We start from the raw sequence: 16,795 nt of genomic DNA, 5'->3' as shown, positions 1-16,795 counted from the left end.
CTGGACAGTAAGGGCATGCTGAGGATGTTTAGTTTTGCAACATCTGGAAGGGTACAGTGGTCTCCAAACTGTGGACCTCCAGATGTTGCAAAACTGCAACTCCCAGCATGCCCAGACGCCAAGGGCTGTCTGGGCATGCTGGGAGTTGTAGTATACAGGGTCCCAATACAGCAATGCATGTCGCTTTACGGCGACGTGCATTGCTGTAAAGGGCCCGACTGCGGCTGAAGATCAACTCACCTGTCGCCGCCGCCTTCATCGCCGGGATCCGGGTCTTCAGGGACGAGGTAAGTACCAGGGCCGGGCCCCAGAACTCCCCCGTCCCCCGCCGCGTCCTCCGGTCTTCCTCCCATCCTCTCCGGACTTCCAGGGGCCGGGCAGGGTGGGTGGGAGGAAGTAACCCCCCCCCCCCCCCCTGCGACTGGTCGGTTAACTAACCGACGGATCGCAGGGGATAGGAGGAGGTGGCAGGCTTGCCACCTCGCTCCTATACGTTAGCATGGTGCTGGCTGTCTGTGACAGCCCGGATCATGCAAAATTTCCGGGCGGTCGGGTCCCAGAGACCCGATCAGCCCGGTATCGCCGCAGATTGCAAGGGCGATTTCCCTTGCGATTTGCGGCGATCACCGACATGGGGGGCCTACATGGCCCTCTCGGCGTTTGCCCTGGATGCCTGCTGAAGCATTTCAGCAGGCATCCGGTTCAGATCTCTGCCCGGCGCGCGGCAGGGACCGGAAAACGCCAGGGTGTATGGATCCATACGCCCTGGGTGCTTAAGAGGTTAAAATGCTCTCTATCATACCTTTCTCCTTGCTCAAATTGTGTAAGCTTCCGGCAGGAGAAAGTGAGTGTTCCCCAGCAGGGGCGACATCACTGAAGCCTGTGAGAGCTGTGACTCGCCATGCCCGGCATGCACTTCCTGAGTTTGGACTTCTGCATGTCCGGGTGGAGACCAAATTAACTGTTTGGGAACAGAACAGAGCCACCTAGTGGCCATTTTTTCAATCACATTAAAAACATATTAAGGGTGAGAATTGTAACAGCAAATAAATAGCAAAGTGTCTTATAATAACATAAGGAACAATATATTAAAAAGTTTCGTTTGGTGACAGGTACTCTTTAACAACAAATCGTAGCTTGATTAATCGCTGCAGCCCTATTCCTCATCCATACACATACAAGGCAATTTGTCTGGTGCCAATACTGTGTAAATCTGTTCAGATCATGGATTCATAAGAAAATGTGAGTGCTAAAGTGTTAATTAAAAAAATAAAAAATTAAAATAAAAAAAGAATACTCTTTCTATCCTAGAAGTCATCAGCTTGTGGGTCAAATAAGAAAGGTCGCCTGTAATTTAAGAGGTAATTACAGACAAGATCGCATTAGACAGAAGGAATTAAGGCTTGACAAAACGGCTATGCAGAGTCCACCTCATCATAACGCTGGAATCACAACTCATATCTATTTTATGCCATCATAATTGCTTTTGTCTATTAATGCTGAGGATGTGACACTATAGCTCCAAAATCCATCCTCTACATGCACATCCATTTTTCATAGTAGCACTGAATGATCAGACTTGTAGGTGCATAAACAAGTTACAATTTACAAACATTTGTAAGATCACCTCTCTTGTCCTAGAAATACCAATACAGCAACAATCCTTAAATTCAGCATACCAATACAGAACTGCTGTGTATAATATGGTATAAATCAAGAGCAGAAGCAGAAGTATTCATAAATTATTCACATGGGCTCCTCCGTCTTGCAAAGGAGTGCAAGCCAGCAAATATAAGACAACTACAACTCCAATTGGAAAAACACACATGTACAAGGCTGAAACTCCATAAAGCAAAAAAAAAAAAGTTAACTTTATTGTGAGCACAATAACAAAATACAGCCAAGAATTAAGAAACATTGAAAATAGCACATGGCGTACCAGTTAATAAGTCCTAAAACGGTGCAATATATTTCAGAAAACAAACAAGGTGAAAGGTAATTAATAGAAACAGAGTTCCTCCAAATAACCAGTTATATAATAACAGCAAAATAAAACAAGAACAACACAGTATAAGAAAGAGTATTAAGAATATATACATACAAGAACAGAAGCTTGTGTGTCTGCTATGTACAAAAAAAACATGGAAGAAGAGAAATCTCAAGTGTATACCCAGAGGGATTCCATTTTGGTAAAATGTATCTTTACAGATACACAGACTTCTGTTCTAGCATTTTTGTACTTTTTCAGATACTGTGTAAATCCTTTTGTTATAGGGGGATACTTTTATAACTCTAGTTACTTGCAGGAACTTGTGATTCTCCTCTGCTTTTTCATTTACCTACACAAGTACAGTGGTCCCTCAACATGAGATGGTAATTGGCTCCAGGCAGACAATAGATTGTTGAAACCATCGTATGTTGAGGGTTTTGTATATTGATGCGCAATGGTACTCACATGTCCCTGCTGCTCCGGGCCATCAGTTTGCCGCTCCTCTGCTGACTAGGTCACCACTGCCCTGCACCGTCGCTCTCAGTCGGCGACGGCGCAGGGCAATGGCAGCAGAGGAGCGGTGAACTGACGGCCCGCAGTGGGGGGAGGGGGACATGTAAGTATCATTGAGCGGGGCACATTAAAGGGCTATCTGGCAGGATCTGAAGCAGTCAGCGCCGCGGGATAGCAGTTGTGGCATCGACACACAGAAGCATCGTATGTTGAAACGATCGTATGTCAGGGCCATCGTATGTTGGGGGGATCACTGTAATGTACTGTACTTTGTGGCCATCCTTTAAATTTACTCAGGGCCATTGCTGATTCATGTGCTCCTTTAAAATGTTTCTAAAGATCTTGTCTGTATTTTATGGTCATACTGTGAAATATAAGGAAAGCATTCTTTTGTTAATTTTTGAAAGTGCAACCTTGTTTTTGTGTACTTCTCCTCATCTTAAGTTATACACCAGAAGTAAAAGATTAAGCCGAGAAAAATGGTATAAAAGAAGGAAAGGCAGCTTATTCGCTATCACTGTCTGTATCTCCTTTATAGGAGAAACGAATTCCCAACACTGGGGTAAGAGGCAAAACAGCTCCAAGCTGTATAAAAGCAAGAGACGTAGGATAAGGTTAGCGCTTCATCTGAACTGTTGACTCTTGTTTTTGTTTCTTATGAAGTGAGCCCCATCCACATTACACCAGCAAAGATAAGCCACGACAAACCACTTGGTCAATCCCTTCTCACCAAGTGGTGTGCCTTGGATTATCTTTGCTGGTGTATATAGATGGAGGAATCAACAATACTTTATAAAACCCCATCCACATTCCATGCTGTGATCTCTCAATAAACCCCTTCTCCCCTGCTTGTCAGAAATGCACAAATTTCTCTTTGACAAGTAGAGAAAAAGACATTTTCAATTCTCTGCCAAGAATATCAAGCACTTCTAAAGAAAGATCAAGCTGGTGGCAAAGTTAGAGAGTGGTATTGAGCATTTGTGTGAGGCAGAAATTAATATCACTACACAGAATCAACACCAGGGGGCTCTGATATAATGATGTAGAGTAAATAGCCTGAGCATTTTTGTTACTTAAAGGGGTACACCGCCCCATACATATTATCCCCTATCCAAAAGGATAGGGGTTAAAATGTCTGATCGCAGGGCGTCCGTCCGCAGGGACCCCGTGATCTCCAGCGCAGCACCCCAAAATCAGATGCATGGAGTGAACTCCGCTGTGACAGATGACCACCGCTGTCACGCCCCACGCGTGATGTGACAAACCCAGAAGCCCCAAGCTTCAGTGTTCATTACGTCCGTGGTGCCAGCCTGGAGATTGTGTGGGTCCCAGCAGCCAAACCCCCTACGATAAGATTTTTAGGGGCAGAGTACCAATTTAAGGTAAATTTCAAAACTGCTTCACTTGTAATGCTAAATCATAATGCACTAACATTTATTGCAATAAAGTTAAATGGCATATACAATAGGGCTGCACGATTTGGGGGAAAATGTGCGATTGCGAAAATGGAGATAAATATTGCGATTTCGATATGCGATATAATAAACATATATTGGTGAAATCTCCCGTATTTCATGTCCAATCTCCTCATTTCATATAGCCAACATAAAATGGTGGGATTGGAGTACTCCAGTGCAGTAAAACTTATCCCCAATGCAAAGTAAAGGGGATAAGTTTAAGACAGCTGGGACCCTCCACAATCACCTGCACGGCGCCCCGGCAGTCCCTAGGAAGGGGGTGTGTAGACCCCCGCATGAAGTGGTGGCCGACACCCCCCCTCCATGTAGCTCTATGAGATACATGGAGGGGGGTGTCGGCCACCACTTCGTGTGGGGGCAGGCACACCCCCTTCATGGGGACTGCTTGGGTGCCATCCATGAGACTGCAGAGGGTCCCAGCGGTCGGGCTCCCCACAATTTAAAACCTATCCCCTATCCTTTGGATGGGAGTACATTTTACTGCACTGGGGTACTCCTTTAAAATGTCTCCTTCTGACCCCTAAAACGTATTTTTTTCATATACAGGGCTTATCTTTAGAGCTGTCATCTCGATTTTCTATAGGCATCATTTCTGTTTTGATGGGAGGAATTTTTTATAATTTTTTTTCCTGCTATATGAAGTTACCAAAAATCATCAATTCTGGAATTCCAATACATACAGTGACCCCCCGACTTACGATGGCCCCGACATATGATAATTTCAACATGCGATGGCCTCTCAGAGGCCATCGCATGTTGAAGGCAGCATCAACATACGATGCTTTTGTATGTCGGGGCCATCACATTAACGGCTATCTGCTTCAGCTGCTGCCGGATAGCCATTTACAGTGCCCCATGTGCTCCGGTGATGGTCTCCTACCTGTCCTCGGGAATCTGGACCGTCCTCTTCAGGATCCCCTGCATCGCCGACGCTCTCCTCCGTCGTCATCACGTCGCCACGCACGCCGTCCCGTCATCCAATAGGAGCGGCGTGCGTAGTGACGTGAATGCGGCGACGGAGAGCGAGGACCCTCGGGAGGCAGAGACATCCAGAGCGGCAAGGACACCCTGGGGACGCGGCGACAGCGATGGAGGGCGACATCCAGGGCAGCGGTGATGGGTCCGAAGCGGCGGGGACAGGTGAGTGTTACGTCCTATACTTTACATTGCACAGATCCCTCAACATACGACGGTTTCAACAAATGATTGTTCGTTTGGAACGGATTACCATTGTATGTTGAGGGACCACTGTACCTACATACACACACATACATACATACATATATATATCAGTGAAAAAGAAGGGATAGCACTACTTGCGATTATTCAGTAATGACAGGGTTAAGATCCAGTCGAAAAGCTCAAATGGAGGCGGGTCTGATTAAGCCGTCAGATATGATGGTGCTGGGAAAGTCCAAAACATAGGGAAAATCAATGTGCATAGAAGAAAAGCTCTAAAGCAAAATACCCGCACTCACCATTGAATAAGCGGCAACCGGCGGAATGGGGACCATGCTGTAGCGGGCGCTCAGGAGTGAGGCGATATCCGGTTATTTCGCGCTATATGCGCTTCATCCGGATGAATACTATTGGAGCCGGTTGCCGCTTATTCAATGGTGAAAGCGGGTATTTTGCTTTTGAGCTTTTCTTCTATGCACATTGATTTTCCATATATTTTATACACACATATATATATATATATATATATATATATATATATGTTTTTTTTTTTATGTTTATGCCATTGAACGTGCAGTTTCATTAACGGTATATGTTAATAGTTTAGACATTTACACTCTGTTCCAAATTATTATACAATACCTGTACACCCTACGCCCGGTCCCGGTGTTTCAAACGGGGTCACGCCGTGACTCTGCATCATACCGGGTCAGTCCTGGCGGCTAATGATAGCCGGGACCCTGGGTTAATAGCGTGCGGCACCGATCGGCACCGATCGTTGTGCCGCGTGCTATTAACCCTTAAAGACGTGACGATCAAAGTTGATCGCCGCGTCTAAAATGAAAGTGAAAGCTTCCCGGCAGCCCAGTCGGGCTGATCCGGACTATCGAAATAAAATCGCGATATCCCGATCAGCTAGCAGGCGAGCGGAGGTCCCCTTACATTGATCCGTCGCATCAGATCGGCGTTTGATTGCTCCAAGCCTGAGATACAGGCTTGAGCAATCGACCACCTATAACACTGATCCATGTAAAGCTATGGCTTTGCAGGGATCAGTGTTTGCAGTGTTATAGCCCTCTATGGGAGCTATAACACTGCAAAAAAAAGTAAAAAAAAAAAAAGTTAATAAAGGTCATTTAACCCCTTCCCTAATAAAAGTTTGAATCCCCCCCTTTTCCCATAAAAAAAAAAAAAAAGACTGCAAATAAAAATAAACATATGTGGTATCGCCGCGAGAGGAAATGTCCGAATTATAAAAATATATCGTTAATTAAACTGCACGGTCAATGGCGTACGTGCAAGAAAATTCCAAGGTACAAAATAGCGTATTTCTGGTCACTTTTTAGATCATGAAAAAATGAATAAAAAGCGATCAAAAAGTCCAATCAATACAAAAATGGTACTGATAAAAACCAGATTATGGTGCAAAAAATGAGCCCTCATACCGGCCCGTACGCAGAAAAATAAAAAAGTTATGGGGCCAGAAGATGAGAATTTTTTACGAATATATTTTCCTGTATGTAGTTATGATTTTTTTCAGAAGTACGACAAAATCAAACCTATATAAGTAGGGTATCATTTTAACCATATGGACCTACAGAATAAAGAGAAGGTCTAATTTATACCGAAAAATGCACTGTGTAGAAACGGAAGCCCCCAAAAGTTACATAATGGCATTTTTTCTTCAATTTTGTCGCACAATTAATTTTTTTTCTGTTTTGCCGTGGATTTTTTTGGGTAAAATGACTAATGTCACTGCAAAGTGGAATTGGTGGCGCAAAAAATAAGCCATTATATGGAATTTTATGTGCAAAATTTAAAGCATTATGATTTTTAGAAGGTGATGAGGAAAAAATGAAAATGCAAAAACGGAAAAACCCTAGGTGAGACCAATTTAAGGAAAAACTACTAAAGGTGGGTGTTCCACATTATTAAGCAGAGCACCATTTTACAGCAATAAGGGGAAGAAAAAGGATCTCTCTTCTGCCGAAAAGAGTGAAATAGTTCAATGCCTTGGACAAGGTATGAAAACATTAGATATTTCACAAAAACTTAAACGTGATCATCGCACTATTAAGAGATTTTTGGCTGAGTCAGAGCATAGACGGGTTCGTGCAGATAAAGGCACATTAAGGAAGATTTCTGCCAGATCCATGCAACGGATCAAGAGAGCAGCTGCTAAAAAAATACATGAAGACTAAATTTCAAACAGTCCTGCTCACTGATGAGTGTTGTGCAACCCAAGATGGTCCAGATGGATGGAGTAGTGGATGGTTGGTGGACGGCCACCTGGTTCCAACAAGGCTGCGATGTCAGCAAGGCAGTCAAGTGGAGTCAAGTTTTGGGCTGGAATTATGGGAACAGACCTGGTCGGCCCCTTTAAAGGGGTAGTCCAGTGGTGAAAAACGTATCCCCTATCCTAAGGATAGGGGATAAGTCTGAGATCGCGGGGGGTCCGACCGCTGGGGCCCCCTGCGATCTCTCTGTACGGGGGCTAGGCTCTCCGGCCAGATAGCGGGTGTCGACCACCGCACAAAGCAGCGGCCGACATGCCCCCTCAATACATCGCTATGGCAGAGCCGGAGATTGCCGAAGGCAGCGCTCTGGCTCTGCCATAGAGTTGTATTGAGGGGGCATGTCGGCCGCCGCTTCGTGCGTTGGTCAACACGCCCCCTTCCCACGGTCTGTCGGGGCCCCGTACAGGTGATTGCGGGGGGCCCCAGCGGTCGGACCCCCCGCGATCTGCAACTTATCCCCTATCCTTAGGATAGGGGATAAGTTGTTCACCACTGGACTACTCCTTTAAGGACCCCAAAGGTGTAAAGTTGACCTCTGCAAAGTGTGTGGAGTTTCTGACAGACCACTTTCTTCCCTGGTACAGAAGGAAGAACTATGCTTTCTGTAATAAAATCATCTTCATGCACCACAATGCACCATCTGATGTTGCTAAGAATACCTCTGCATCAATGGCTGCTATGGGGTTAAAAGGAGAGAAAGTCATGGTGTGGCCTCCATCCTCCCCTGACCTCAATCCTATTGAACCTTTGGAGCATCCTCAAGCAACAGATCTATGAGGGTGGGAGGCAGTTGACATCCAAACAGCAGCTCTGGGAGACTATTCTGACATCTTGCAAACAAATCCAAGCAGAAACTGTCCAAAAACTCACAAGTTCAATGGATGCAAGACTTGTGAAGCTGCTATCAAATTATGGGTCCTATGTTAAAATGTAACATGACCTGTTAAAATGTTTAAAATGTTGTTAAAGGTTTGATTGAAATAGCTTTTGATTTCAGTAAATATCCTGCAAACACAACCAATAACTATTTCAGTTCTTTACAACCTATAAAGTGTTTTGAAACTTACTGTGCGTAATAATTTGAAACAGTGCATTGTAGGTGTATTATGTTTAAAAAAAAATCATCATTAGGAGGTTTGTTCAATAAAATTTGAATTGTACTCTTAATAGTTGATAACATGAGAATTATGCTGACTGTTATTTACATCAATCATTTAGGTAAAGGAGAAAAATATCATTTGCATAATAATTTGGAACAGAGTGTATGCACGTGGCGATACTACATATGTTTAGGTTTATTTTTGTTTATTTTATTTGTTAAAGGAGGATTTAAACTTATTTAGGGGGAGGTAACATTTATTGACTTTTCATTTTTTAATTATTTTCACAATTTTTTTTAGTCCCCATGGGGCAGTGTTTTTACACAGTGTGTCTCCAATTGTTGCAAAACTACAACTCCTAGCATGCCCAGACAGCCAAAAGCTGTCTAGGCATGCTGGGAGTTGTTGTTTTCCAACAGCTGGAGACACAGATGTAATCTCCTGCTTCTAGACACTGATCAATGCTGTGCCATAGGAGCCTACAGCCAAACACTGATCAATGTTATCAGTGCTCCATTACTACAAGCTGCTAAGCTGCCTGCATTATTGGAGCACCGATCGCAGGCAGGTTATCAGCTGAGAGGACGAGCGGACTGCCTTCCTCTGGCTAGAAGGCAGGTAGTCGACTCGTCCTCTCAGCTGATTGGGACCCTGCGGGTTTTGCTGCGGGTGTCCTGATCAGCTCCACTGAGCTACCGGCACTTGTTTTCGGGGTTTTAGACGCCGCAATCTATGTTGATCGAGGTGTCTAAAGGGTTAATGCTGGACATCACCCGGATCATTGATGTCCAGCATTAGCCGGTATGAAGCATGCTCAGCTCCTGAGCTTGCTTCTTAGAGCTGCTGCGTCGTTTATTAACGGGGCCCGGCCATGGTGGGGTTAAGGCACCTCCTCCTAGCGCTAGGCACTGCTGGGAGAAAAGACAGTTGGCCGCACACTGAAGGGCCCGAGCCGGGCTGCGCTGCACGGGAGCTTACTGCCAGAGTCAGGCTCTGCTCAATTGTTTCACTAAATTGTCGGCTCCCACGCAGCGTGGCCCGGCTCGGTGCCTTCAGTGTGCGGCCCACTGTTTCTCCTCACAGTAGTGTTTAGATAATCACTAAATTTTGCGAAGAGCTATATCGACATTTCACAATCAGCAATAATTGCCATTCGATTGCGATATATCATGCAGCCCTAATATACAATATACATTTATGGAATATTTATTTAATGTGCCATTAATGTCTGAACAGTGTCCAATATTCTATTTTCATCAGAAAGCGCCATGTGTGAGCAGAGACTCTTCAATAAAGTCTATGGGAAATGTAAAAATAGAAAAATGTGTCCACTATGCTAATCCTCTATAGCCAAGAAACATTAAAGGGTAGCTCCCACCATCCTATTTTTTTTTTCTGTCCCTGCCTATTGTCAATCTATCCCTAACCCCCTCCTTGCTTTTAATTTTTACTATATTAAAAATGCCTTTTGTCTGCCTGGCAGTGTGCTCACTACCAGGCAGACTTCCCCAGCAGGCACCACGTCACTGATGCCTGCTGGGGGGGACTTCCACCCTTAGTTCATCTACACAGGGTGCCTCCAGCTGTTTCACCACTACAACTCCCAGCTTGCCCTGACATCTATTGGCTGTCAGGGCATGCTGGGAGTTGTAGTATTGAAACAGCTGGAGGCACCCTGTGTAGATAAACTATGGTATTAGTTAGTTACAAGCGGCGCTATGGCGCTAGCCCGTTCACCCCCCCCCCCCCCCCTGCTACGGCACTAGCCCGTTCCCTCCTCCCCCCCCCCCGCTCCGCATACCCCGTTCCCTCATTACACTTGCAGTTACTGCAGAGTCCGGCAGCGGGCGTGCAGGGACAGCGGCGGAAACGAGGCGGCGGCGATGTGCGGGAGGAGTGGCCTCCAAGCCAGTGGCCGGGGAGCCAATGCGCTCGCTCCCGCCTGTCTGATTGACAGGCAGGGAGCAAGTGCAGCCTAACTGAAAAAGGACTGATTGCCATTCCAAAATCAGTCCTTTTTCAGTGGCCGGTTTTTAAATGTAAATTAAACCTTTTTAATGAAAAAAATAATAATAAAAGTATATTAGAGATATGTTGTAGTACATAAGTACTACAACATATCAAAAAATAAAGTTGGTGACAGTGCCCATTTAAGGGTGTATTCGTACGCACAGTAGTCTGCGCAGATTTGATGCTGTGTTCAGTTTACAATGAAATCTGCAGCAGAAAATCCTGCGCATCAAATCTGCGTATCAAATCTGCACAGAATACTGTACGTGTGGAATAGATCCTTAAGAAGACTATTTAGATTTCATGTTAACTGTATATTGTGTAATATTATCTCACATCTTGTAATGTTACAACATACCGGAACTTTGCTTCAATCTGTTGAAAACAAGCAAAGCTGAGGAAATTGTGAAGAATTCAATCACAACTGTGTGTTGTCTAAGCAGCTTACAAAGCCCCAAACCTTGAGAACTAGATCTTAGTTGTACTTACAGCCAATCAATAAAGCTGTCGCCATTGTAGTCACAGTACTTGATGCGTCTGCCAGGTTCAGCACATTCCCAGATATTTCATTCAGATTGTCCACGGCATATTTAAACATGAATGGCACCAAAATATTCACACTCTGTAGATAAAAAATAGCATTAGTGGCCTGAACAGTTATGGAAACACAGGTAGAATGCACAGAATAAAAAGTTGTGAAAAACGTCAAAGCTGTTCTTTTTAAGCTGAACACATTCCTAGGTCTCTATATCATAACTAGCTGCACCTCCACCAGTCATGTAACCGAATGACCAAATTGTATGATGAAGATAGATAGAAACAGATATGGCTCACTTCTTTTCCCCAACCAACATCCAAACACAACAATAGTCCACCAATACCCAAAGGGAAAAATAGAATAGAAAATCCAAACTAATATCGTGGCTCAAAGATTAAATGGACAGTCGTAATCAATAAAAAATCTAAATGTATTAAAATACCAGTTAATATATGCATACACATATATACCGTATGTCTGAACTCCACAGGGCCCTTATGGGTGCACTATAACTAATATAAAAAAAAAAAATATATATATATATATACATACACACACACACACACACACACACACATATTATATATAGTACTGCAATATAATATAAACCCACTCAAAAGTATACAACATATATAAAAAATCTTGCAAATAAAATCCGACCGAATAATAGTTGAATAGAATTCTGTACAAAAAGGAATGTTCCAAGATGCCAAGAAGCCAGAATATGATGTAGATAGTAAAGATGATAAAATTTGAATACTAAATGGCGTTCACCACTAAGATGTCCCGAGCTCTGACTAGAGATGGTTTGCACACCTGGTATTGATTGGTATTTTATAAATTAGATTTTTTATTGATAACAACTGTCCATTTAATCTTTGTGCCACAATATTAGTTTAGATAGTACAGGGCTGGCCATTTATATGGATACACTTTAATAAAATGGGAATGGATGGTGATATTAACTTTCTGTTTGTGGTACATTAGTATATGTGAGGGGGGAAACTTTTCAAGATAGGTGGTGACCATGGCGGCCATTTTAAAGTTGGCCATTTTGAATCCAACTTTTGTTTTTTCAATAGGAAGAGGGACATGTGACATCAAATTTATTGGGAAGGTCACAAGAAAAACACTGGTGTGCTTGGTTTTAATGTAACTTTAATCTTTCATTAGTTATTTACAAGTTTCTTTTTGTTTACAGCCATTGACATGCCGTCGAGGTTAACACGTGAGGAGTGGATAGAAATTGTGTTGATGTCTGGTGAACGCAGTAACCGGGTCATAGCAGCAGATTTCAATGCAAGACACCCTACGAGGCCACCCATCTCCAATGCTACAGTCAGCAAACTGCTTGCTAAGTTTCGTGAAACTGGTTCAGTGTTGGATTTGTCAAAATGTGGACGCATGAAATCTGTCACTAATGAAGAAACATCAGTGGCTGTCCTAGCTTCATTCAGCAAGAGCCCACAGCGTAGCACTCACCGCATGTCACTGGAGAGTGGCATTAGTCGAACATCCCTTCGGCAGATATTAGCTACTCACAAATGGCACCATTACAAACTCCAGCTACTGCAGCATCTCAACGAGCATGACCCAGATCGGCGCACTGAATTTGCAGAATGGGCAAAACAAAAATTGGAACAGGACCCTCAGTTTACGCAGAAGATTTTGTTCAGTGATGAGGCAAACTTTTATGTGAATGGTGAAGTTAACAAACAAAACCACCGCTATTGGTCTTACACTAACCCACATTGGATAGATCCCTCCAAGACTGTTGGAACACAAAAATTGATGAAATGGTGTGGTATATGGGGTACAAAGATAGTGGGGCCATTCTTCATCAATGGAAACCTCAAGGCCACTGGATATGTGAAATTGCTACACGATGATGCGTTTCCCTCTTTATGCGCTGAAGCTGGCATGTTCCCTAAGTTTTCCCAGCAAGATGGTGCACCACCACATTATGGGTGTCAGGTCCGAGCATTCCTAGATGAACAGTTTCCTGGAAAGTGGATTAGTCGTCGTGGGCCAGTTGAATGGCCCCCAAGTTCTCCCGATCTGACCCCCTTAGACTTTTATCTTTGGGGTCATCTGAAGGCAATTGTCTATGCTGTAAAGATACGAGATGTGCAGCACCTGAAACTACGGATACTGGAAGCCCGTGCTAGCATTTTTCCTGCGGTGTTGCTATCAGTGTGTGAAAAGTGGGAGAAGAGGGTTGCATTGACAATCCAACACAATGGGCAACACATTTTATAAGTGGTCAGAAACTTGTAAATAACTCATGAAAAAATAATGTTACGTTAAAACCAAGCACATCATTGTTTTTCATGTGAAATTCCCTATAAGTTTGATGTGTCACATGACCCTCTTCCTATTGAAAAAACAAAAGTTGGATTCAAAATGGCCAACTTCAAAATGGCCACCATGGTCACCACCCATCTTGAAAAGTTTCCCCCCTCACATATACTAATGTGCCACAAACAGGAAGTTAATATTGCCAACCATTCCCATTTTATTAAGGTGTATCCATATAAATGGCCCTCCCTGTACAATGAGCCTTATCATAGTGGAGTAGGTGCAGATATACCATGCTTATGTTTAGGCAGACGAGATTGGTCTGCAGGATGCCATATGTATCACATTCTGATTCTTTCCACACAGTGCATGACTGTTTTACACTCTATTGACAAGGTACTGCACTATTTTTAATCTATTGGATGGATAACAGAGAAAGAGCACAACAGTGTTATTAGTGTAGATTCTGCTGGGTGTTGATGGTGTGAATGATTCTCCAGAGCCTTTTTGCTTCTAGATGAGTGTGTAAAGAGAGCACGAGGGCACCCCATAGTTTAACTGAATATAGGCCTAAATAGGGTGATAAAGATATCTAAGGCCGGCCATATAGATCACATCCAATAGCCGTTTGTTGAATGTTAGCCAACAGTGATATCTCCTGACCTCCTTAAACATGTGCACACTTGGCCAAGTGTACATTGTATTCTGAATAGGGGAACACAGGTAGGGTGGTGGGAGAAACCTCCGGCAGTGAATTATGTCGCCAGAGTTTAAACTTAGCTTCCCCCATACACAACAGATGGTTTGCTGTCAGGTTCAGAACACATTCATTTAACATGTATGGCCAGCATGTGGTTCATCAGACCCATGGGGTATGTCAGAAATAAAATTGTCAACTTCGCAGTATTGCAAGATTCTGAAAAGACAGGGACATTAAACAACTCTAAGGTATGTGTACCTTCTCATCTTTGTGCACCCCAACTGTATTACATTCAGTTCAAATGTCCTATCATTGGGTCTCCAAACACACACTAAAATGTGAAAGGAAAAAAATCTATTGTGCTAGAAAAAGGAACAGACTGCAGGATGAAGACACGCTGCATCTCTGACAATAAACGTCAATATCCAGCAGTGACAGCTGCACTCCACACCTCATTCCTGTCACCTATATATAATAATGCATCATATAAGTTTATTAAAATAAATAGCAGCAAGCGATATCAATTGCCCTTTCATACATTCTGTAGATAAGTCTTTCAACAGGAACATTCCTAAGTATCCTGCACACATTTTAATAAGATCTAAAGCCGACATCCAGGATTTCAGCATTGTGGATTCCCTGAGGGTAAAACATGAATATATATAAGGCCAAGTACTATTCCATTTCATTCATAATCAAGTGAGGATTTATTCTCATCAGCAAAATTTGCCTTGATTTGAAATTCATTAATATCGCGAGCAGCGGATTAGGCTGAAAGAGGCAGATATGTGCGAGCAAAACCGTGCGCTTTACCGCTTAAATGAAATGCTTTGTGGACGGAGGAGTAATGCTATACAAACTCACGCTCAAGGCAAAACAATAAAAAATGCTCACATGCAATTCAATTGATGCTGATAAGGGATTTATATAGGACAGATTGATAATGCTAGAAATGTGAGGGATGTCAGTGCTACCCAGATAACGCTAGATTAGCTGCGCATCCTCAAGGGCTATGAAATATATGCTGAGGGTACTTACACGTGCAGAACGGACATGCAATACAGTGAGGAATAGCAGTGGGAGTCTACACCGTATGGCGCCAATTTCACCATAATTAGGGCTTTCTATGCAATTCAGGAGTTAATCTATCCCCAACTCCAGACCTTGAGCCTGTTCAGTTCCTTGCCCACAAGCAGAGATGCAGCCTTTCAATTCTAAGCAAAAGTGAAATTGCATCATAATATAAAGGAACATGCAGTTCTCTAAGTAGCCTAGAATGTAGGCCGGATTCCCACCAGGTAGTAGTCTGATGGTATTGTACCTCAGTGCATTTAAAGCATTAAAGGGGTACTCCTGTGGAAAACCTTTATTTATTTTTATTTTTTTAAATCAACTGGTGCCAGAAAGTTAAAGAGATCTTAAATTACTTCTATTAAAAAAATCTTTATCCTTCCAGTACATTTTAGAAGCTGTATGCTACAAAGGAAATTCTTTGCTCTTTGAATTTCTTTTTTGTCTTGTTCACAGTGCTCTCTGCTGACACCTGATGCCCGTATCACCATATCATGAACTGTCCAGAGCAGGAGAAAATCCCTAAAGAAAACCTATGCTACTCTGGACCGTTCCTGACACGGACAGAGGTGTCAGCAGAGAGCAATGTGGACAAGACAAAAAAGAAATTAAGAATTTCCTCTGTAGCATACAGCTGCTAATAAGTACTGGAAGGATAAAGATTTTTTAATAGAAGCTATTTACAAATCTGTTTAACTTTCTGCTACCAGTTCATTTAAAAAATAAAAAGTTTTCCAAAGGAGAATACCTTTTTAGGCTGAATTTACACAAAGTATTTGGGCCTTATTTTGGTCAGTTATTTTACCAAAACACAGAAAAAGGTGCAAACCTTTTCATTACAGTTTTGCTCTGTGCCGGTTCCACAAATCCCGTCTTAAAGGATAGTGGATAACCATCTGATCGCAGTGGGGCATGTGAATGTGGAGCAGTCTTCTTTAATGAACAGCATTCGGGTCCACTCGCAGGGGAGACTGTTCCCAGTTCTGGAGATCCAGGGGGTTCAAGCAGTCAGACTCCCCTGTGATCACATACACCTTATCCTGAGGATAGGTGGTAATTTGTATTCACGGAAAAAAAAAAACCTTTCATTTGCTGACCTATGAGGACAAGATCTCAGCCAGTGATCCTCTATTTCTGGGAAATTTTTATGGAACATTAAAAAAAAAAAAATAAAAAAAATAAAAAAAAAGCATTTTACAATATACAGTGATACAGTGCCATGACCAACATGCATGCCCTCTATTCACTCAACTACAGGTTTAATAACTTGGTCCCTTACTGAATGCCAATCATCCTGTTCTCTTGATCTGTGTGTGACACATTTACAGGAAAACATGGCTCGGGAAGAAGAAAATACCCTTTCATTGTCCTTTTTAATAGCCAAGCATATTTTATGTTACCTTTGTGACAGCCAGACAACTGGAGACTGAATGCGGGGAAAGCCTTCTGCAAGGTTATAATCTCTTGTGTCAATTTCTGTGCTGTACAATTTGCTCCATACGTCTGAATTTAGACTGTTTGGGAGGGATTTTCGGCACAGAACTGGGCTGGCAAGCCTGATATGGACAGTCTATGGCATTACATGATATTTTATCTTTTTATCTATGGAGACAAATAGGAT

At 43.0% G+C, this 16,795-nt stretch overlaps 1 protein-coding gene across 3 annotated transcripts in view; it reads right to left on the bottom strand.

The window, feature by feature from the left end:
- Positions 1-16,795, bottom strand: part of ABCB7 (ATP binding cassette subfamily B member 7) — a 194,819-nt gene that overhangs the window by 60,239 nt on the left and 117,785 nt on the right. For all 3 annotated transcript variants that reach the window (XM_056538294.1, XM_056538295.1, XM_056538296.1), the window contains one exon: positions 11,057-11,189. In XM_056538294.1, the coding sequence (XP_056394269.1) occupies positions 11,057-11,189 (133 nt within the window). The remainder of the gene's footprint in view (positions 1-11,056; positions 11,190-16,795) is intronic.

The sequence above is a fragment of the Hyla sarda genome, chromosome 9 (assembly GCF_029499605.1).
Source record: "Hyla sarda isolate aHylSar1 chromosome 9, aHylSar1.hap1, whole genome shotgun sequence".
NCBI lineage: Eukaryota > Metazoa > Chordata > Amphibia > Anura > Hylidae > Hyla > Hyla sarda.
The sequence above is the reverse complement of the archived record's forward strand: the minus strand, read 5'-3'. Positions and strand labels throughout refer to the sequence as shown.